The sequence below is a fragment of the Sturnus vulgaris genome, chromosome 6 (assembly GCF_052056855.1).
Source record: "Sturnus vulgaris isolate bStuVul1 chromosome 6, bStuVul1.hap1, whole genome shotgun sequence".
Lineage (NCBI taxonomy): Eukaryota > Metazoa > Chordata > Aves > Passeriformes > Sturnidae > Sturnus > Sturnus vulgaris.
The window spans coordinates 11,867,047-11,889,241 of record NC_142248.1 but is presented as its reverse complement, the minus strand read 5'-3'; the positions used below and the strand labels follow the sequence as shown (position 1 = coordinate 11,889,241).

Sequence of the window (22,195 nt, the reverse complement as noted above, 5' to 3'; positions counted from 1 at the left end):
GGTTACTTTCTTTGCCTGCATCAAGTGAATTAAACACCAATACAAGTAAGAACGATTTGAAATAATCACTTCAATTTCATGATGCAAGACTGAGTACTTGCTGCCTCCTATCATGAACCAGAGAGGCCAGACAGAGTCTGGCAGAGCCAGGTCTGCTCTTGCATGCTCCAAAATCTACCAGCCTGCACATGTATGCTGGTTTAGGGCTGCTCTAAAACACTTTACAAGGCAGTGAGTCACTGCACACTGGGGTGAAGAGCAGTCAGGGAGGGTTTTGTGCCCCGGAGTTTCTCACAGTGTGTCTGCTGGGCTCGCTGTGGGAGCCAGCACACACTGATCCCTTTGAAGTTAGCTCTGAGGATGGGTGAACTGCTCTGCTCCCCAGGCCCACGCAGGAGAGCACAACCCTCTCTCCTGCCTCACCCTTCCACTCCCAAGTTTCACCTGCTGCTAATAGCTCCTCCCTTCCCTCCTTCTTGATTTAATATCAAACTGTAAGATTTCTGAACATGGATTAACTTTTTTTTATATATATACAATAAATACCCAGGCAAAGAATACTCAGCATGTGTTGAGGTTGCTAAATGTAGCACAGAGAAGCCCAAAGTATCTTCAGGGGAGCATGGGTCCTGCAGTCACTCAGTTGTGGCATCTCACTTGAGTCACCTTGCTGAACTGCTAGATTTACCTACCCGAACTGTGCTGCTATGGGAAGAACTGCTACAGGTATGTGAGTTTATGGTTTGGAAAGAAGCTGCTGACATCTCTCTCTACTAGCCTGCAGAATGATGGTGGCAGTGTAGAGATACTCTGAGAGCTGTGATTTAATTAGTCAGAAGCACTTTGCTTGGAGATTAGAGCTGTTGCATAAATGCAAAACTTTTCATTACCAGTAGTATTTCAAGAGAGCGATAGCAGGGCAGAAAGGGACTTCAGCATCCTCCCCAGACATTGCAGTAGGTAGAAAAGGAATTGCTCTTCATTCTGCTGACTCAGTTGAGGTGCTCTAATAGGCTGCAGGAAGCAGGGAGGTGACTGCCTAATGACTGGAAATAATCAGGGGGTGGGGCAGGAGAGCCTCGTCATAAAATCCCTTTTCCTCCACCCCCAACCTGCATGAGGCGCTCCTGCCAGCCGTACGACTCAGTAACCTTTAACACTGGACTTACATGCAATTGGGGCTGCAATGGGATCAAATTTAAGTACAAGTGAGGTAAGCAAAAGAAGATGATAGCAAGTGTAAAGGGGGTAAAATTGGCTGTTATTCCAGTGAAGTTGATCACAGAGGAGAATGAGTGGTTTGTGTTGTATGGACAATCCAGGGAAATCGAGTTTGCTGTTCCTCAGGTCTTGTTGCAAGGATGGCTTTGCTTGTCTAGGCTTTTGCAGAACCTCATGGCACACCCACGTTTTCAAGCTACATTTTAGGGCTAGCAACATTGCTTATAATGCTTCCCTAAAAACAAAAAAAAAGGTAAATAAGAAGCTGGCAGAGTTGTGATGGTGGTTGGTAAAGTGCATAATGATGTCGTTAAGGAGCATAGCTCTAAATGTGTCCTTGAATGTGAGATGTTTTGGCATGTCAGCCTAAAGTAAACATTTAACATGTAGTTTAGTTTTCTTAACTTTGCCTTGTGTTGTTTTTCCTAGACTTTTACGAGCACCTCAGCACCAGCGGTGAGAACGGTAGGTAGCAATTAGCTGGCCCTTCATTAAATGCTGTCCAGTGCTGAATGTAGATCACCAGAAAAAATTTTAGGAATTCAATGGCTTGGGGGAAAACTGTGTTGCAAAGTTTACTGGGCATTGAAAAGCTGAGCTGTGACTTCAGCTCTGCAGCTGGAATATTGCTGTGGCTTTCCATAAGCTCTCAATAGTCTGGCCACTGTTGGTGTCTGATGCTTATGATGTTGGTGTTGTGCTTTATCTGGGCTGGCTTGTACTTCAACTACATAAGTTTTTTAATTTCTCCCTTCTTTTGTGTTTTGATTTCTTTGGATGGAATATTCCCATTTTCTTATAGTTTATTCTTTTATAAGAAGAACTTTTATGTGGGTCTTCCAGTTGTTCCTAGTGCTCTGGTATTCCTTGTAGCCTTTCTTTGTGGTGTAATGATCTGTCTTAGAGCTTGCAATTCTCTGTGCAGCACAGCGTTTACAGGTAAAATGGTGGAATTAAAATGGCACGTTCAGCTCCTAACAGGCTTGATCTTATCAGCCTAGTAGGAGTGGGAGTAGTGCCCAAACTTCTCTGAAGGTGAAAAAAGAGCAAAAGGCATTTTGTAAAAGGCTGAATTGAGGATGAATTCTTTGCACAGGCAAATTAAAAATGGCAGGGCAATTAGCAGACATTTATGTCAAGAGGTATTGGCATTAAGGAAATATATTAAGGAAAATATACCAGAGAAGCTCCTACGAGGCTGTGCATGGGAACAAATGGCTTTGGCAGCAGGATGAGCCTGTCCTCTGGCACTGGCAGTAGGTTTGGGGCTGCCAATATCAGTTGCAGCTCTCTGGGGATCTGTCTGCAAGTTGGGCTTTTGCCTCTCCTTCAGTGATGTGGGGGTTTCCCAGCTTTGCATCCACATAACGAAATCAGTGATACAGAGAATCTTTTAAATGGTGGTAAATTATGTTTGCCTTGTGAAGGTTTCCTGTTGTCAATAGTATCTGATGCCTGTTTGTAGCTGAGAATAATTTATTTTCTCTGTTCAAAGTATTTCACAGATTTTTTTCAAAAACTAGCTTCTAAAATGATGTTTAGGTTTCTGTGTATAGTCTTGCAGCCCTAAGAGGTATGCTAGATTCATAAAAATTCTTATTTTGAGTTCTAGCCTGTGTTTAGAGGATCAATCTGGTTTTTTCTATCTGTAGTGCTTTTTACATTGTTAGGTCCCTGGGTGTGAGACCTGTACAATTGCATGGCTTTAGATTGTTACTTTTATCTTCAAGGTATTTAGGGTGGCAAAACTGTCCTGAATACAGTACCTACAACTTAGAGCAGGACCCAGAGCCTCTTCTTTCTGCCCTGAATCCCCAAGGTTCACAGAGGTAAAATTCAGGAAGGACTTGAATATTTTTCCATTTATTTTCCTTTTATTTTTTTACGTGGAAGGTGGTATTTATGTTAAGTACATAAGCCTAGTATATCTGAGTTGCTTTTTGTTACTCAGTGGCTCAGTTAAGGAAATGAGTTTTCATTGTCAGAATGAGTTTCAGGGCAACAGAGAGGATGTGTGGGATTTCAGTTTGAGTGACTGTATGAATTAAGAGGAATATGTGAAATAGCTGGTAAGAAAAAATTAGTATTGCCCTCATGCTGACAGTCAGAAGAATAAAACTTTTTAGATCCTATAAATTACTGATAAAGACTGGTGTGGTCTTGAGGAAATAAAATCACGTTGAACTGTGGAAATACTTGACCTGGTTTTTCTTATAAGATTTGGATTCTTTATAACACATGTCCAGCTGTGGAGCTGCAAACAGGAAGAGGAAAAAAACAACCCACATAAAAATTGCAGTCTGAAGCCACAGAAATTTTGCATAGCTTTTGGAAAGAAGCAGCCATTGAGTCAGCGCTGCTTCATTTGTTTTTGTTTTGAAACAAACTTGGGGACTTCTGCTGGCTTGATAAGACCCATCTATGGGGTATTTTAAAATGGGTGAAATAAATAGAAAAATAGCAGTACAAGGAAAAGTGTTTCTTATGCATTTGACTTTGCCTGAGCTGGTAGACATAGCATTGTAATGAAATCCTGCCTGCCTTTGAGGCTCCAAAATTCCTTTTAAGTTAAAAGGTGCCACATACCTGACCCAGGTCAGAAGCAAGGCAGTGATCTGTGTTTTAAAGCCTTTCTGACACGGTGAGTGATTTCTTTGTTGTTTTTCACAGTTTTTAAAGTAGTGATGAGATTTCTATTCCTTTTTTTATGAGAAAGTTAAGGGAAGAGTGCTTTCCCTCAAATACATACATACTTTGATAACTGCCTTTTCTCTTGATGTAACTTGGGAATATTGTATGAATTTCACTCTTGTCTCCTCCAGAAAAAATTCTGTGAAAGACTTTTAAGCCTGGAACTTTACTGAAACAGAACAGTTTTAGAGACCAGTTATATAATTCATTCATATGGATGAGCCCTCATGTATGTGAACACTCCTATTGACTTCTCTTGGACTAGTTATGTGAGGATTGCACAAGTGTGCCACAGGACTTAATTGAATTTTTATCTGACGTAGGACAGTGTGACCAAGTCTTGCATTTGCAGCCTCATATATTTAAGTCATTTCAAAAGTGATCATTAAAATGCCTGGCCTGTGTTTCCGGTTTATGAGGTAAGATTCATGTCTCAGATATAATAAATATAGAAGCTGAAAGTTGTTGTGTGTGTAATAACTGACCTAGGAGACTTCTGGCCTCAGAACTTATTCAGCCTGGGATATGGACATCATCACATTAAAGGAGATTATCCAGTTTAGGACAAGCTTTTCTGTGTGACTTTGAGTAAGTTGCTGACAGGTAGACTTGGTAAAGCATTCAGGTGCCTAAAAGTTAGGAGTTGTAAGGTTGGAGTTCCAAGACTCAAGTATGGGAATGGACTCCACACCCAGAGTGAAGCACTGAGGATTGATTGTGTACCTCTGGAGAGTAAGATACACCAGAATGGAATTATAAGACCTGAGCAGAGAATTGCATAAATGGTACATCCAAGTAATATGGGCAGCTGGGAACAACTTTCACAGTTCCTATCTCCACGTGGCACTTGGCTGCAGGGAGGTATCACTATCCACTTGAGATTGACAAAGTAAAGGTCTCAATGCTTGTTTTCCAAGAGCTGAGCCAAAGTGGTGTTAAGCCCAGTAATTAATAGCGTTTCCATGGAATGGGCAACTTCTGCCCAAGTCCATTCTTCTTTAATCAAAGGATGCAACCCTCCTTTCTGGATAAGAGAGATGCTCCACATCTTCTGAAATAACACATCTGAGGTTAAAAACACTTAAAATTTTTTGGATGGGGAAAGCAGAGACCAATCAAAAATGATAAAAAAGTCTGTCGATTTGTCAGGGATAGACAAGCCTTGGCTGCTGGTCCCTGTGTCTAAGAGAGCTTTTTTCTTTTACCCATTTCTATTTAATTTATATAGAAAAGTAGTTGTAGCATTTCAGCTCTATAGTCTGGGTCTGATATCTTTTGGTTCCTTTATTGGAGACTGTAATCCCTTTTGTTTGTTTGTTTTTTCCACCAAAGAACTTTTTTCTTTCAAGGTGTGTCTATCCAAGTTATCCTTTATGGACGTGTTTGGAACAATGGAACAGATGGAGGTGTGATATAGTCTTTGTGACAACTGAAATGTCCCACACCTGACAATTCCAGGGCTTGCAAATTGCTCCATGAAACTGCCCTGTGTGAGAGACAGGAGAGGTCAGATAATGCAGAACACACGTGCCCATATCAGTGACTGCTCTGACTGTCCTGCTGCTGTTTCAGTGCCCCTCAGCTCTGCATCTTCAGGCCCCGTGCCAACTCAAAGGGCAAGACAATACTCTAGGGATTACTCAGGTTATTTCTTGGAGGTGGTTCGTGTTCTCTGCTGACTTTTTAGACGTGCTGAGGTTTTCATTGGTGAGGCCAAGGACCTCTTTCATTACATTGCCTTATTGCCCAATGTCGTGTCGTGGTCCCAGTTGCTTGACTCTCTGGCAAATCATTGTGAAGCACTTCAGGGTAAGTCCTGTGATAATTCTGAAAAGACATGATTTGGTGGAATGTATAGCCTGTGTGAAGGAAATAATAGCAAGGTACATTTTATTAGTTAACGTCAGTGTAAAAGTTTTGTTTTTGCTGCTTTATGATTAGTACAGGCACTTCTGATGCCTGCATTAAGCAATAAAGCTCATGTGTTTGTATTAGGACACTGTATTAATTTTGTGAGATTAGAGTATATCTATGAAAATAAGAGAGAGGGCTTATGGATAAAGGTAGAATCACAAAATATTCTGAGTACAAAGGGACCCACAAAGACCATCGAGTCCAGCTCCTGGCCCTGCACAGCACTATTCCCAAGAATTCCATGTGCCTGAAAGCATTGTTCAAACTCTCCTTGAACTCTGTCAGGCTGGTGCTGTGACCACTTCCCTGGGGAGCCTGTTCCAGTGCCCACTCACCCTCTGGGTGAAAAACCCTTTCCTAACATGCAGCCTAAATCTCCCCTGACACAACTTCACTCCATTCCCTAGGATTCTGCCACTGGTTACCACAGAGATCAGTGTCTGCCCCTCCTTTTCCCCTTGTGAGGAAGTTGCAGTGAGGTGTCCCCTCAGTCTCCTCCAGGCTGAACAGACCAAGCAAACTCAGTCACTCATGATACAGCTCCTCCTCAAGATCCTTCACCATCTTTGTTGCCCTCCTTTGGACACCCTAGTAGTTTCTTATATCTTTCTTATATTGTGGCTAAATATGCCACAGTATGTGTATAGAACTCAAACTGCCCCCAGCACTGGAGGTGAGGCTGCCCCAGTGCAGAGCAGAGCAGGACATCCCTTCCCTTGCCTGGCTGGCCATGCTGGGCCTGATGCCCTCCAGGACAGGGTTGGTCCTCCTGGGGCAACTGCTGACCCACATCCAACTTGCCACAGACCAGAACCCCCCAGGTCCCTTTCCATGGCACTGCTCTCCAGCCTCTCGTTCCCCAGGCTTTATCAGTATCTTGCTCTTACCAACTGATACAGAGAGAAAGATTAGATAAAATTTTGGGCACAATAAAACCCGTTCTGAAACAGAATTGGCAAGTAGAAAGCTAAGTAGCAATTTCAGTGAGCGTTGAGAGAAATGGCATCTGTATGTACTTTGGTTTTAAAATGAAAGATGGTATATATGAAAGAGAAGGTATTAGTGTGTGAGAGAGAGTAAGGAGTTAAGCAGTTATCTCAAAGGTGATATGGGGAAAGGGTTAATTTATAGCCTGAGGAACATGAAGATTCATTAGTACGAGCTATGAAGGTTATCAGTTATTATTGACTTAATATGTCTGAGCTCAAGGTTTCTGATATCTAGTAGAGTTGTGAGTTAATTCCCAAGATCAGCTCTGGGATGATTTTTGTAGCCTTCGCTGGGGATCAGAGCTGAAGATCAGAGGTCCACCAGAGTCTTCAAGAGAAGTATCTGGTCACTGTCAGCTGCATTTCTGGTTTTGGCTGTGTGCAGAAGTTTGTGCTGGTGCATGGTAGGCAGCTCGACTTTCACAGCTCCTGTGACAGTGTTTGGTGTCCCAGGGACAATCTGTCCCAGTGCAGGCAGTGCTGTGTAAGAGGTGAGGACACTCGTGAGTGTACTCTAGAGGTGTTTATTGTGATAATAAGGGAGCATTGATCTTTATCAAATCAAACTCTTGGCACTTATCGTTAACTCAAGTGATTTTGAAATTTATTGCTTTTATTTCAGGCCTGAGGAGAGTTTTGTGCCAAAAATTGTTACAGGTTTTTGACCGCTGCACTTGGTTTGATGAATTGTATTGGCTCAACCTTGAAAATCCTGTTCTATCTACATCCTTACAACTTCAGGGTTACAGTGGTCTGTGACTACAGACTAGAATAATAATGTCATCTTTTTTTTCTTTTTTCCTTCTCTGAATTTTTGTGCAGGCACCAGTATCTCCTTTCAACTTGCTCACTGTAAAAATACTAAGAGTGAGGAATGTCCGGAAGGCAGACTTTCGTGAGTACTTCTACTATTGTTGAATGGTTCTTATAACTTCTTAAAGAAAATATTTGGACAATGTTACTGTTCTCAAATAGTCTAGGAATAAAAGCATGTATTGCTGTAAGTTTGCAAGAATTATGTTTATTTTAATACTGAAGAATTGCTTTTTCCTTTAAAATTTAAAGGGACTGACTCAAGCTGGTTGATGTGTTTTATGTCTTTTTTTAATATCTTACTGTATCAGATATATTCCTATCCTTCTGACATCAGACTTAGCTTCTGATCTGAGGTGTGCTCTGTAAACAATGAAAATCCTTGTATTTTTAAATAAGAAACCTGAGTATTTCCTGCAGAATTTCTGGATGAAAGAAAGACAACTGGCAATGCAGATGTAAAATCAGCAGTAGCAGGAGAGCCTATGAAAATAACAGATTTACAAGCAAAAACTTTTTATTACTTCTGCAGAATTTGTACATATGCAGGAAGTGATGATGAAATCCAGTGTGTCTTGGGATTTATTTAACTTACAGAATGGAGCCATTTAAAAGTCAGAAAAAAATTAACAGAGCAATCCTCTGAACACTTGACAGGAGTTTAAGTGAAGGATAGTGAGGGGAAGTGAAAAAAGGATATCTAGAATAGAGACTTCAAAAGAAGAAGGTGAAATAAAGACAAAGAGAATAAGAGAATTCAAGTCCAAAGACCACAGGAATAAATCTAAAAGATATAAAACAAAGATAAAAAGTCCACACTATGTTTCCCAAAATCTTGCTGAACATGGCTCAAAATCAATTTTGTTTTGGTATGCTCAGAATTTCATGCAGCACATCATAGATTGTAAGAAAATGTTAGTTATTGTAATCCATATTTTGATATTTTAGCTTGTGGGGTGAATCAAGAGTAGAGGATAAACTTATCAGAGGTTTGATTTGGTGGGAGGGATGTGGTTAGATCACATGGAAGTTGGGCTTAACAACAGTATTTTTCAATGACTGATTACTATCAGGGAAAGAAATCTCTGATGCACTTATATGTGGTATTCTGGGTTACTGAGGCATCTTCCACAATGTAATAATACTGTGCTTATTTCTCTTTTTCTTTTGGTTCATTAGACAAAGTGAGAGCACCATATAAGGTGTGAAGTTAAGGGTTTCTTAAAGTTCTATTTTTATGTACATAAGCACCCATTCTGTGAGCTTCTAGTTGTATGCACAACTTTTTATTTACCAAAATCCAAATTTTAGAATGCCTAAATGGTGTTTTGCACCAGGCAAATAAGTTATCTGACTAGACCACCCCTGCAATTGCATCTAGAAACCCTCATGAACAATGGAGTGTGCATTTCTGTATTCCTGTACTTCGGCACTGTCTGCTTATGTTTCATTTCCTTGTGGCTGTTTTCCTCAGGGCTACTTGCTCTCAGTCACTCCTTATCACAGTGAATCACGGGGATCTTTTTTTGGCTAAACCTGTTGGTATGTCTGCCACACCATATGGCTTTCTTAGTGCTCTGGTCTCAAGAGCAGATGAATATCATCTCTTGATCCCTTTGAGATGCCCCAAATTCAGAACTTGAGCATCCCAATATTTGTTTAAAGTGTATCCGGCTGAGAGATTTGGAAGCTTTCCAGTAAGAGTACTTTCTTAAAAGATTTTTTTTTTGTCTGAGGAAACTGATATTATTGTGAAAAACCTGTCAGTTTCTTTGTCTGAAGTGGGAAGGATATTTCAGGCAGTGTTTGCTTTTTCTGAGGCATCAAAGAGGCAAACATTTCAGCTAGTTTTCCTTGAAACCTCAGTATTTTCAACTATGGGAAAATGTCCCTTTCCTACCTGTTTCTAATGGTAAAAGTATGATGCTTGTTACAATTCTGAGTTAGCATTTGTTTCCTCCACTTTAGCTTTCCAATTTTACTGGTTAAATCTTGGTGTTCCCTATGACTATTCATTTCTCTTCTGTGTATTTTCTCATTATTGAAGTGCTTGTGCTTTATTTATTGAAGTGAAAATTTCTTCTTCTTCATTGACTCTCATGTTCCTATTTATTTTACCAGTGAAAAATAAAAATGCTTAAAAAGTATTCCTCCCTACTGATATTTCAGAGCAAGACAATTTTAATAGATTTGAGGAGAGGCCTGAAAATCTAGACTATATTTTATACTCTGGCATTGACTGCATTATGGGATCTTGGGCAAAGCATAGAATCACAGAATAATTTGGGTTGGAAGGGACCTTAAAGCGCCCCCCCCTGCCATGAGCAGGGACACCTTCCACTAGATCAGGTTCATCAAAGCCCTATCTGGGGCTGGGGATAGTCTTGACCAGTTCCAAGAAATTCAAGTTTTCTCAGTGTACTCATTTGCGTAATCTGTATATTGCTACTCTGAAGTAATCAGAGCGTCTCATCCTCTTTGAAAATGGAAATGGTAGCATTTAATCATCATTAACCATTTGCATTTTCATCTGCTTACACTTGTGCCTCTGCTGAGCATCTGATCAGTCACAGTCTTCTGAAGAGACGTGGCTTAGGCCAATGCTTTCCTTCCCACAGTCATAATCCAGATTTTGATAATAACATTTGGTGATAGCATGGTTAACTACACAATAAAGGCACAGCTTGGCTTTAGGGAAACCTAAATCTATGATTGTTATGGAAAGATAAAGGGGAAATACATGAAGTAATTGTTCTTAATATGATGTAATGACACTGTTACACATTCTGAGCATGATGCAGGGATTGACTATGAGCTGAATTATTTGGCCTCCTCTGACTCACAAGGTTGCTGTAAGAACCAGGTGACTGGTTGAGCATTGCTAATTGAAATAGGGAGATTGCATTACAGCTGTGAGAGAAAAGCCATCAGTGCCTATATCATGCTTCTGTTAAGTCTCACTCTCTGGACTTCTCCCTCCAAATTTGAGGACTCAGAATATAAGAGAAGCTGATGTCTTCATTGGCACTCGTGGCTTCCTTCCCCAAACATGAGTGGTGGCAACATTTTTCCAGTCTGCAGGTAGAGCAGTAGGAAGGAATTGAACACATAGTGATTTAATTATGGTGATGAAACGGATTTTTGTTTTCTGAAAGAACTGCTGAGAACCACACAACTTCTAAAAACTTTGTCAAATATATGAATGAATAAAGAATAGACACATTCTGATTTGTGATAAAGAAATCAAATTTTTCAGCTTAGGTGGGAGAACACCTTTCATCAAAAAATTTTATTCTTCAGTTAAGCCAACAGTTTAATAAAGGCTTTCATTAAGCTAAGATACCAAATCTGGGGAAGAAATTATAGAAAAAAAGTCTCTCTATAGCCCAGATTGAAGATTGTGAGGTGTGTTGCCTGTCCCAGCCGTTTGGATAATCATAAAGATAAAGCTAAATGCAACATTGTACTTTATGTGGAGGACGGTGCAATTTAAAATATAAAGTCATATTTTAAAAAAAGTACTAAAGACTGGAAAGGTGGAAATGGGCATTGCAAATGTGTGAGGATGTCTATTTTCCTGTTAATGCTTCATTGTATTATTTACTCCTAATCCTGTATATTTTAGGGAGAAAGCCCCAGCTGTGCTATCTTTGTCTTATTAGGGTTAAATGGGCGCTGTGCAGTAATTCTTTCTCTGGATGCATTTTCACTGTGCTCATCTTCTCCCTGTACAGTCACCCTTTCAGACTGCTACGTGACACTGTGGCTGCCTACTGCCTCAGCAGAGAAGGTTCGGACCAGGACCATCAGGAACAGCAAAAACCCCGTTTGGAATGAAGCTTTCTGCTACAAGATTGACCGCCGTGTCAAGGTAAAAAATAACATCAATCCTTTTCACCATTTGATGTCTGCAGACAGTCATTAGATTACACAGAACTACCAATAAATAAACCAGTACATATATACCATGTAAACCAATATATATAGCTAGTTTCAAACACAGAAGATGATAAAGATTCCTCAGGAGAAAAATCCCCTGTTGCTTACATCCTTCTTAGTGTTGTTCTATTCCATTTATTTGTTACATTTACTATACAGTAATAAGAAGGAATTAAATGCCCTTCAGAATACAGCCTTACTATCCTATCCCAAATCTTGATATATACAAGCAAAACCCAAGAAAAAGATGACATAAAATAATAAAATTTTAAAAAATATAGAAAAAAAATATAAAAATAATAGCTGTTCTAGGTTTTGTGAAAATCCTTTAGGCTGTCTTTACATACCTGTGACTGTTTTATACACTTAGAACCAAAGGCCATAAAATAAATGTAGAAACATTTAATGCAGTTATTTAGCACAAATTCATGAATGTTCTGCATGACCTGTTTGTCTGCCTGGGGAAATGAAACAAACTCGCTTCTTTTTTGTATGAAGAGTTATCAGTAATGTGACTTCTAATAAACTCAAGTCTCTTTTCTTTTTCTCCCTCCCTTCCTTCTTTTTCCTCCTTCCCATAAAACTGGAGGAGCAAGGAAAGAAAACCAAGCCTTGAGATTTTACTGCCTTATGGAGCTCTTAGATACAGTGCTAACTCCATCATGTTCTTAACCTCTTTGTGCAGAACGTGCTGGAGCTGAAGGTCTGTGATGAAGACACGGTCACCAGGGATGATGAACTCTGCACAGTTCTCTTTGACATAGACAAACTCACTGTGGGACGTACTGTCCGTGTGAAGTTCCAGCTGAATCCACAGGTGAGCAAAGGAACTGCTGAGAACAAAAATCAGTTCTCTCCTTCTGTCTCAATGGATCCTTTTACAGTGTTTCATCACTTCAGCTGCTATTCTAAGAAAGACTTCAATTAATGCTTTTTTCTAACTTCTGTTGAGAACAAATATCTATGCTAAAAATCTGGAGGGGAACCAGCTAGGACTAGTTATCCAGAGTCATAGTTCTGAATATTTCTCAGATGTTTGCTGGCTCTTGGTGTAAATTCTGAATTTTCAGCTTCTCTTAACTGTAAAGATATTAAAGAGGGTAATTATTTTTGTGTTGGGGATTATAATCTGAACAAATGGCTGTTTTAGCAGAATAACAGTTCTTAAGCATGCAGGCATGCTTATAAAGCATTTAGTTTTAAAAAAATCTCATTTTAGCAACTGTTTTTTCAGAACCTTAAAATTCAATATCTTCAGTCAAAACTATGATTTTCTTACATTTTGGGAATTATCCTAATTTCTATTCTAAATGCATATTTAAAAAAAATATATGTAACTGGTATGATGAAAACTATGAAGAAAAATAAGTAATCAGTCTTTTTTTAAATCTCCTTTCTTCAGGCACGTGAGGAACTGGAGGTGGAGTTCACATTGCAGAACACGTGAGTAGAGTCCTAAATTCTTAATAAATTGTTATATTCAGTATAAAAATAGCCTGAAAAACTGGTTTATATGTGATAGTGCTTCTTAAACCTGCAATCTCTAAAAGAAGTATCTAGATGTATTCATTCAAGTGTAGTAAAATGGTATTTTAGAATACATATTTTTAGATTTCAAATACCTGAAATGTGATTTTTTTCCCCTGTTTGAATTCTGCCTCTTGGGCACCAATCCTGTTCTTTTTTTTCTCATTGAGTCAATGAGATGCACAAGGAAGTATGAGGACAATGACAATATTCAGGAAGTTTTGACCCTTAGAAGGAGTGCCAAGCCTAAATGCCTTAATTACCCCCTTCTTGGGGAATCTGGTTTTTCCAATCCACACCATTATGAAATGCATTTCCATAAGCTGATCTGTTCAATTCGTCTGGCTACACGTGGGGAGCTGTGGTAGAGAAAGGACCCAGATATTCTGCATAAAGTAAGGTCCAAAGACCACTGTGGGAGTGTGGGGACTGAGGAGCCAGGAAAGCTGGAGGAGCAGCAGCAGCTTCACTTGGTAGGCTTGGAAGGTGTTGGGGGAGTTTTACTACTGAGAGGATGTGCTTAGAGAAGGTGCTGCTCTTAGATGGCACTGCTGGAACCTTCTCAAGGCATTTGGGGCACTGCAGGAGGCCTAGCAGGATAATACATGGGTGGACACACTGAATTCCTGACAGCAGGGGAAATAAGGACTTGCTGGACAGTAGCTCAGTGTTAAGATTAGAGAAGGAAATAACTCAAGTGTTCACACACAAAAAAGCCATCAGAGCTGTAAGAGTCTTAAAATCTCTTTGTACAACTCATGGAGACTCATCAGGGTGGATTGTTTGTTGTTTACTCTGCACCACAACTGGCAAAAGGCCCAGCAGCATCAAGACAAACAGTGCCTGTCACCTCTCAGGAGTGTCACAACATCAGTAATGGCAATGGGGAAGCTCCAGTAGACATCACAAATATCCTGTCTAGGGTCCTCCTCCTTTTGCAAGATGGCTTGTGGAGTTGGTACAGAGAATCATCCTCTTGATAATTCTGTCTTTAATGGGGGGATAGGTTGTCTGGCTTGGATGTTGTGCATAAGTGGGTCTGTGTATGGGAACTGAGGCTGGAACTTGGCTTGGAGCATCTGTGCCATCAGCTCTGTGCCAAACTCTTCTGTCTGACCTTGCAGCCGATTGCCTTTTCCTGGAGTTGTATTCAATAAAGTCAGAAATGGGACAGTTTGTGCAAGTGATGCCCGAGTGGGAATTCTACTGGTTGAAAGATTATGGCTGGAACTGTATCAATGAAAAGGATCCTTTACAGTCTCAAGGGAGAGGTTTTAAAAAGAATGACTGTCATGGTTCAGTTGCTCCAGAAAGAAGGCATCTGAATTACTATTTTTCATTCATAGTGTGGTTCCCGAGTGACCAATGTAATAGTTGTGGCCTGAAAAACTCCACATGCAAAGGCAAGAAGGTGCTGCATTATAAGTGAGGGAATTTCCCTGTGAGCTCACAGTAGGACTGAGAAAATGGGCTCCCTGCCAGAAGGCAGATAGACCTTTCCCCTACTATCCCTCATTCACATTTCTTGCATTTGTGTGGTGGTCAGTGCTGTTCTGCCTGTCAGCTGAGTCTGGAATGCAGGTCTAAGCACATCTGGATTGATTAAACATTGTGGTGTTGGTAGGATATTGAGAGGGTTTTTTTTCCCTCACTTTGGAATGTGCGATGTCAGGAGTAGTTAATTAAAGGATTTGCCCACTAAAATTGTAGGCAATGGATTGCATAGATAAACCAGAGAGCCCTGGGAAGGTCTGAACAGTTGAAGTGAAGTAGTTGAGATAGGTCACCAGAAAGCTATGGATCCAAACCAACCTCTTCTGTGTTGAACAAGCTTAGCAGGTTTTGGCAAGATTTGTTGTCAATGCTGGATAGGAGAAGTGCTGACAGAGATTAGAGATAATTTTCAGAGAGAGAGCCCTCTGATAACAAGGAGTACAGCTAAGTATGTGGGAGAGTTTCTAGAAATACTGTATTGTGATGGGAACAATGAGAACATACTTTTGGGGGCAATACGGCACTTTATTTCTGAAATTAATAATTATTCCCATCAGCAATTTTTCCTGATGCTCTTTATCTACAGTTTTTAATTTCTTCTCCATCTTCATTCTAGATTTTACTATTTGCAAGATCTATTGCATTAGCTTGTTCTTTCTTTCCAGCATTTCAAATGAATAATACCACACATGAAGTGTAACCCCAGGTCAAGAATGTTTCCTGGGTTGCACTTATGATAGTGGCTTTGCCACTCCTATTTTTATTTGCCTATAACCTCACTGCAAGGGTTGTGTTTTGTGTTAATTTTACCAAAAGCATTATAAAAATTATCTCACGTTACACTGGAGGGCTGTACAGAATTTGTTCCTGCGTCCATTCCCGTTGTATTTTATTTAAAATGGAAGAAAAGCTTCATTTTGGTAGTGGCTTTCCACAACAGCAAGATGAATACCCTCTCTAGTTTTGCCTCGCCCTCTTCCACTGCTGCAGCACCAGCAAATGCTCACCTCTGCTGCAGAGAGGCAGGCACTGAGGGCCAGATGTTTGATGCTAACAACACAGAGAGGAAGGCAAGCTCCTTCCTCCAAGTGCCTTTTCACCAGCAGCCAAGCCAAGGGATTGCAATTGCCTGCCCAATGTTTTCTGGGCCCATAACACGAGCCCAGCTGGCCTGAGAGCTGCTGCACTGGGGCAGCAGTGACAGAAAAGGTAAGGCTGCTGTACGCAGGTTGCTGGTCCGTGTGCTTTGCTGCTTTTTGTGCTGTTTTCTGGTGGTTATCAGCTGTAACCTGGGCTTTCTCCCGTGCCTCCCCTGCAGGGTGCAGCATCAGAACGAGCCCATCCGTGTCGCTACCGGGACGGGGTCGCGCTGGTCCAGGTGGCTGCGCTCGCTCAACATCTCCCTCCCCTCCGACTTGTTCTGAAGCCACACGGACACTCAGGGGCCACAGAGAGGCTTCTGGTCAACTGCAAGGTGACTTGAGCTCCCAAGGAAAGGTCTAAGAGCCCCAGGGTATTTGCTGTACCCTGCTGATCTTCTTTTTGGTCTCTTTTATCTTTCAGATGTCTCAAGCTGAGGAAGTGCATCCCTAACAACTCTTAAAAGAATGAAGGACCACTCTTACACAACCTTTCATCTCTGCTCCCTCTCCCCTTTTTTTTTTAAATGTGAAAGACTATATTTAAAACAAAGCCCAATTAACACAAATAAATGTAAATAGGTGTACAAAAATCTGTATAAAAGTTAAATATTAATTATTGAAATATGGCAAAAGCAGGATTTTTAGAAAATAAAAATCTTCTTTTTCTTTCTGTAGTTCTGCTGTGTTATTTTAAGAGATCCTCCTCGTGTGAAGGGGGAACCAGCAGATCATGCCAGCCATTTGGCTTGGGCACTGCTGAGAAACCCTCAGGCTGAGTGTCCATCAACTGGGGGCCAAATATACTGTTTGTCTTTGAGTGTGGAGGAACACTGAAGGCAAAAGTTTTAAGTTAAGAAAGAAGCTTTGAGGTGAATACAGCTTTCTTTACTGAACCAGTGCCATCCCCATGCTTCTCTTGGGTTGTCAGAAAGCTCAGAAAAGTATGCTGCATTATTATGGAAGATACTAAAGGAAGGGAAAGCTGGATCTGACATAAAAGAATTCAAATGTTGTAGATAGGTGTCAAAAATCCAGATTCTCTGGTCAAATGAAGCACAGTAGCCTGTTCTAAATGGGAACTGCAATATAAGGATCTGTGTGACTTTAAGTTCCTATTCAAAACTGCACATTTCATTATAAGTCAGGCACAAAAAAAAAGATGTCAGAAGTTTGATTTATACCTGGTGTTGGGAAATGATCCCTGGGCTCATAGAGTCCACTGCAGCCTTAGGCATTCCTTCCACAGACTTTTAGTGAGGAAGGATGCCCAGAGTCTGTTTTTTGTCGTTTCTTGCTACAGGCCATAATATGCCCCCAATTCTCCTGACGTCTGCAATAAAAAACAGCTTACAAATCAGAAAATCACAAACTGTGATGGAGAACAGGAGCATTACTCTGTGTGATGAGAGCTGCCTAATAGCAGGTTGGTTGTCAGAGAATTTACCAGCTAATTCCAACTAGTGCAAGTTATTCAGTGCTCCAAAGGTAGGAAAATATTAAAAGGTCCCTGCCAACCCAAGCTCTTCTGCACCCAGCTCAGCTATGTTTCTAGCCATGGCTAATTTCCTAAGACTTAGGGAAAGATGAGGGCCCTTGGTCTTCTTAAAACGAAGGTATGGACCACCAGGTTAAAAAAATTTTAAAAATTAAAGCATCTCTCTTATGTTGTGACTAGAAGGAGCCTTGAAATTTGGGATATAAAAGTTAAAAGAGCAGCGAGGGGAGTAAATAACAAGTAACAACAGCTGTGCTTCCTTGCAGTGGTGGCAGCAGAGGTGACAACCCAATAGAGACATCTCAGCCATTGGTCCTTCATGACTGGGGTGTCCTGGTTCTTGCCAGGAGCCTTCCAAGCTCTGCTCTGTACAATAAACAGGTTCTCCCACCCTATTTAAAGGTCATCACCTTTGAACCTAACGTTATTCTGTGCTGATCCCAGCAACTCAAATAATACTGCACTTTACTGGATGTTTACCTCCATGAAGAGATACCTTTACCTGTCTTTGCACTTTCATTTCACCAGGCTGAGGTTTTCTAATATCTACCATGCTGTTTCTTGCTTTCTTTGATTTTTTTTAATGCAGCATTTGAGGATGGTGACACCATATGTCATGTAATGTTACAACAATTTGACTACAAAATAGTAATTAAGTACAAAAATTTGTGTCTGAAACAAAACTGGAGTGATGCTTACACACATTTACCTGTAAGTGTTTCCACATGCAGGTGGAAACACTGAGTATATTTTCACCAATTCCTGACCAATGTTCTTTGAACTCTTTAGAAATTCATTTAAAAGAAAAAATTACAAAAATTTTAAGTTTATAACTGGGGTTTTTTGACCAGAGGTGTTTGCTTGAGTTTTCTTGTTGGTGTTTTCTTATAATGGAAATTTTCTCCTGAATGTTCTGCAGTGTATTTAGCCAGTTCATATTTTTTCATAAAGGAAAATACTGACTTGGTTACAAAACTTTAAACTGTTTTTGAGCTTTGCAGTTTTGAGTGAATGCTATCATGTGTGTTTATACTGAAATCTAGTTGTTGTGGTAAATTTTCACTTCAAGTGGATAAAAACAATGTCATTCATCTAATTTTAAAGGAATCGTATTGTTTGGTTTTAGCTGAGATAAAATATATACATCAAATACAGAACTATATGAAATCTGAAAATGTGTTATCCATGGCTTGCAAAGTCTGAATAAACAGCTCATACTCTGCAGCAGGTTGGGGAGTCAGTGTTCAATCCTTACAAATTACATATGTATGTATTCCCTTTGGAGTAATGTCAGTCTTGAGATATTATATGAATTTACAGCTGTAATTTAATGAAATGGTAAATGATAAGATATCCTTAACGAGATACTGCCTGATTTTTTGGATGGAAAAATATTTTAGAATATAGAATTTGTTGGCTGCAGTATATAAATTCACCCCTGCCCCTAGAAGTAGAAACACATCTATACATACAGTGATCTATTACAATCTCATGTGTGATTTGCAGATCACTTCACAAAGGTAAGTACAATTTCTCCTGCCGTTGGGGTAATATTTTATAAGTTGTGGAAAGCTAGGCAATTGTATTAGTTTTTGAAGTACAAAAGCCTGGGTAAAACTGTGTAATGCTCAAAAGAATCATTGTGGATTTAACAGCTGCAGCTGTCCTCAAAAGCAGTATGTCTCATACCAGTATTTATTGCATGGAAACAATATGTATAAAACTGAAGAAAATGTAGGAAACCACAGGAGTAGAAATCCAGCTTCATTTTCTATCATGAGTGGATGGAAAAAATTGCAACTCAGCCCATCAACTAATCCTAAGTCTTAGTGTTTTTGAGTGAGAATGTTAAAGCCAGAAATGTTAAAGGTCATGTAAGAACTAATGTGTTAAACATAGACTTTAATATTTGTCTGAATTTTCCCACCCATGACATTATCTTTCTTTTTTTTTTTCTTTCAGTCTGGACTATCCTGATGGCATTATTACAAATGGAGTGCTAGTGGTAAAATACATATTTATTATGATCTTTCTTGTGTCTGAATAACAAGTGTTCATGTTTCTAACTCTGGAAACTTTGAGCTGAAACCTACTTTCTTCTATAAATTATAGGCCCAGAACTATCAGGAGTTAATGAAGAAAGTGTTACAATGCCCATAAAAATAGTCCCATACTAACGAGCTAATACACTCATTATTTTGAATAGGGCTCATCATCTTTGCTGATTGTCTCTCCAAGTTCAAGCAGCTCATGAGTTGTTCCTCTTTACTCCAGTTTTGGAAAGAAATACTGTATCACTATTGCCCAGGTGTTATCTGAAGACATAGTAATAGATCATAATGGTCTTGCTCATTGATCAACCAGAGGGGTTGGTTGGGAGCAGGATGAATCACTTGCAATGACATTTGCACTTCTCTCAATCATCATTCATCTTCTCTTGCTGCAGGCACGTGAGGTTTCCTGTTTGGAGGTTAGAGTGGATGCAGGGAAGCTGAAGCAGCAATCCACAAGTGAGGTTATTGCTTCATTAGCCTATTGTTCTTGTGTTGTGATTCAGTCATTATAACAGATGTCGAAAAAAATTAATAATCTGTTGTGCACATTGCTCTATCTGTGTCACATAATACTTAGTTTTGCCATGCCCCACCTTGCATAAAGATTGCATCTGTCAAAATTCAAGTTTGTCAAGTGTTTTAGTTATGAGGCAAATCTTAAACTGATGCAAAAATAGAGCCATATATAACAGACTGAAAAACTTGGAAAAATGAGGTTAGTACTCTTTGTTTATTGTTCAAAACAAATTTCTCTAAGTGGGATCTTTTAAAATTATAGCTAGTATGTAGATATCTTATCCCATATGCTTGATTTGGGCTTGAGTATGTACAAAGTTTGTGCATATTTAGGGTTCTGAAGGAGACTTTTTGGTTCCTTAATAAAGATAATAAACCTAAGTTTAAATGTAAACTTGTAACAAAGGATTCTTTACAAATTGCAGGGAGTCCTCTGCTACCATAGAATCGCTAAAATAGTAGTTTGTCTGTAAAATACAGCTCTAACAAATACATCAGGATTCTTCACTAGTTTTTAAGTTGATTTAAATGAGCAGTAGCTTGTGTAATGCTGCTCCTGGGGCAAATCTCAAAAACTCATGATTGTTCTGAGTTAATTCATGACTGGAAAATCGACTTCTATGAAGAAATGGTAGCAATGACTGAGTTGAATTATAGGAAATTTCAGACTGAGATGTAACATGGGACAAAAGGTTAGTCACCTAAAATTACATGTCTTTTGGCCCTGATCTTGCAGGAGAACAGCATATGATCTCTCTGTAAACATAAAGGATTTTCTGTACTAGAAACACAAGAAACAGCCTTCAGGCTGTCTCAGTTTTGGTGACATGAGGGTACGTGCCAAGTAGTCTGACTGAGTTTTGGGTTTATAGAATTATTTGACTGTTAGTCTTAATATTATAAAATGTATACTATGAACCCGAACAGACTGACATCAAATAAATTACTTGTATGCAACATGAATAATCCAAAATACCTTTAAACTGACACTCCTTTAAATCCAAATCTTGGAAAGCATCTAACAAATAGTAAGCTATAGTATTTTAAAACTCTGTGAATTCTGTACATTGATTATTGATATAGATTCACCAAGATATTTTAGATCAGTTTTGAGTCTGTTTTGGCCACCCGAAGTCTACTTAGTCATTGTGGTGTAAGAAAAACTCAACAAAAAGTGTGCAGAATAGTTTCAGGTTGGGTTTTTTATTGGTTATATGTGTTTGCTTGTAATAGTTAAAATTCTGCTTGTTCCTTGCCTCTCTGTTTAGACCCAGAGGTTACATTTACAGTGAAAGGATCACATGAAGGAAGCCAGAAGATTTTGCTGGACTCTGGCCCCAGCCTTCATATAATCATATTTCACTGCATCATAAATGACCAGACAAGACTGGATGTCCTGTTACCAGAAGAGGTAAGTTCTCCTTCTGTCTGTTTTTGTTAACCCAAATGAAATTAGAACCAGAGATTAATAGAACCAATAAACTGAACTAGCCTTCTTAGTGGAGAAGCTCTAGGGATGATAAACCTTTCACGTGTTCATACCCAATTGCATTTTGCATTTTTTCAGCTGGCTGATGGAAATGAAACAGAGAAATCTGGGGTCCTTTCTTTCCCCCTGAATTCACTCCCTTTGCAGAAGGAAATAAAACTGGAAGAGGTGAGTGCCGTGAACCTTTCGAAATATGTATTTCAAAATGTCCTTAATATTGCCCTGCTAGAAATAAAGTTACCAAGCAACCAAAATCACTGTATGAAACTGTACAGCTGTTCATTAGAAATTGTTAAAAAAAAATTAAAGGTTGCCATATCCACTTCTAAGGAAGAATGTGTTAACAATAATTTTAATAATACAAAAGTCCTTGCAAACCTGCATCCCACAGTTAAAATTAAATAGTTTCAAGGAACAAAACATGACTGTCAAATGCACATCCATTTAAAACCAATTTTTTAATTCTTTTTTTTAAAATATTGGGTTAATACTGGCAAAGAACTGAAAAAAGACCCATCCAGATTATGAGCTGATATTGGGAGTGCTTTTGTGTGTTTGGTTTTTTTTATTATTATTATATATTTTTTTATTATTATTATTATTTTTAAAATTTTATTTTAATATGGTAACTTTTCTCATTCTCGTTGCCCCTGCTAAGTGTGCAGACTGGGACATGGTGTAAACATGCAAGCTTGTGGCACATTACCTGCCCTAAACACTCAGGCTTATTAGAGAAAATTTGATTCCAGGGCAGGGAGTGAGGCTTTGGTTTATTGTATTAAAATAATGTCCTTAGCCATATGATTTATTATTTGAGAAACACCTCTCTTAGTCTGAGCATCGCCCAAGCTTGAAGGAAAGAAATATTTTAAAATTTGGTAGTAATTAGCTTTATTTATCTCATTTTCCAG

At 39.4% G+C, this 22,195-nt stretch overlaps 1 protein-coding gene across 2 annotated transcripts in view; it reads left to right on the top strand.

Annotated features, from left to right (window-relative positions):
- The first annotated feature begins 928 nt into the window (after positions 1 to 928).
- The window catches only part of LOC106848942 (cytosolic phospholipase A2 epsilon-like), a 32,941-nt gene continuing 11,674 nt past the window's right edge, over positions 929 to 22,195 (top strand). The window contains exons 1-10 of one of the 2 annotated variants that reach the window (XM_014869201.2): positions 929 to 1,213; positions 1,651 to 1,686; positions 7,638 to 7,710; positions 11,363 to 11,499; positions 12,253 to 12,384; positions 12,970 to 13,010; positions 19,188 to 19,230; positions 19,672 to 19,735; positions 21,064 to 21,206; positions 21,363 to 21,452. In XM_014869201.2, the coding sequence (XP_014724687.2) occupies positions 1,187 to 1,213; positions 1,651 to 1,686; positions 7,638 to 7,710; positions 11,363 to 11,499; positions 12,253 to 12,384; positions 12,970 to 13,010; positions 19,188 to 19,230; positions 19,672 to 19,735; positions 21,064 to 21,206; positions 21,363 to 21,452 (786 nt within the window). In that variant the 5' untranslated portion in view covers positions 929 to 1,186. The remainder of the gene's footprint in view (positions 1,214 to 1,650; positions 1,687 to 7,637; positions 7,711 to 11,362; positions 11,500 to 12,252; positions 12,385 to 12,969; positions 13,011 to 19,187; positions 19,231 to 19,671; positions 19,736 to 21,063; positions 21,207 to 21,362; positions 21,453 to 22,195) is intronic. The other variant, XM_088166996.1, reaches the window with a different exon arrangement.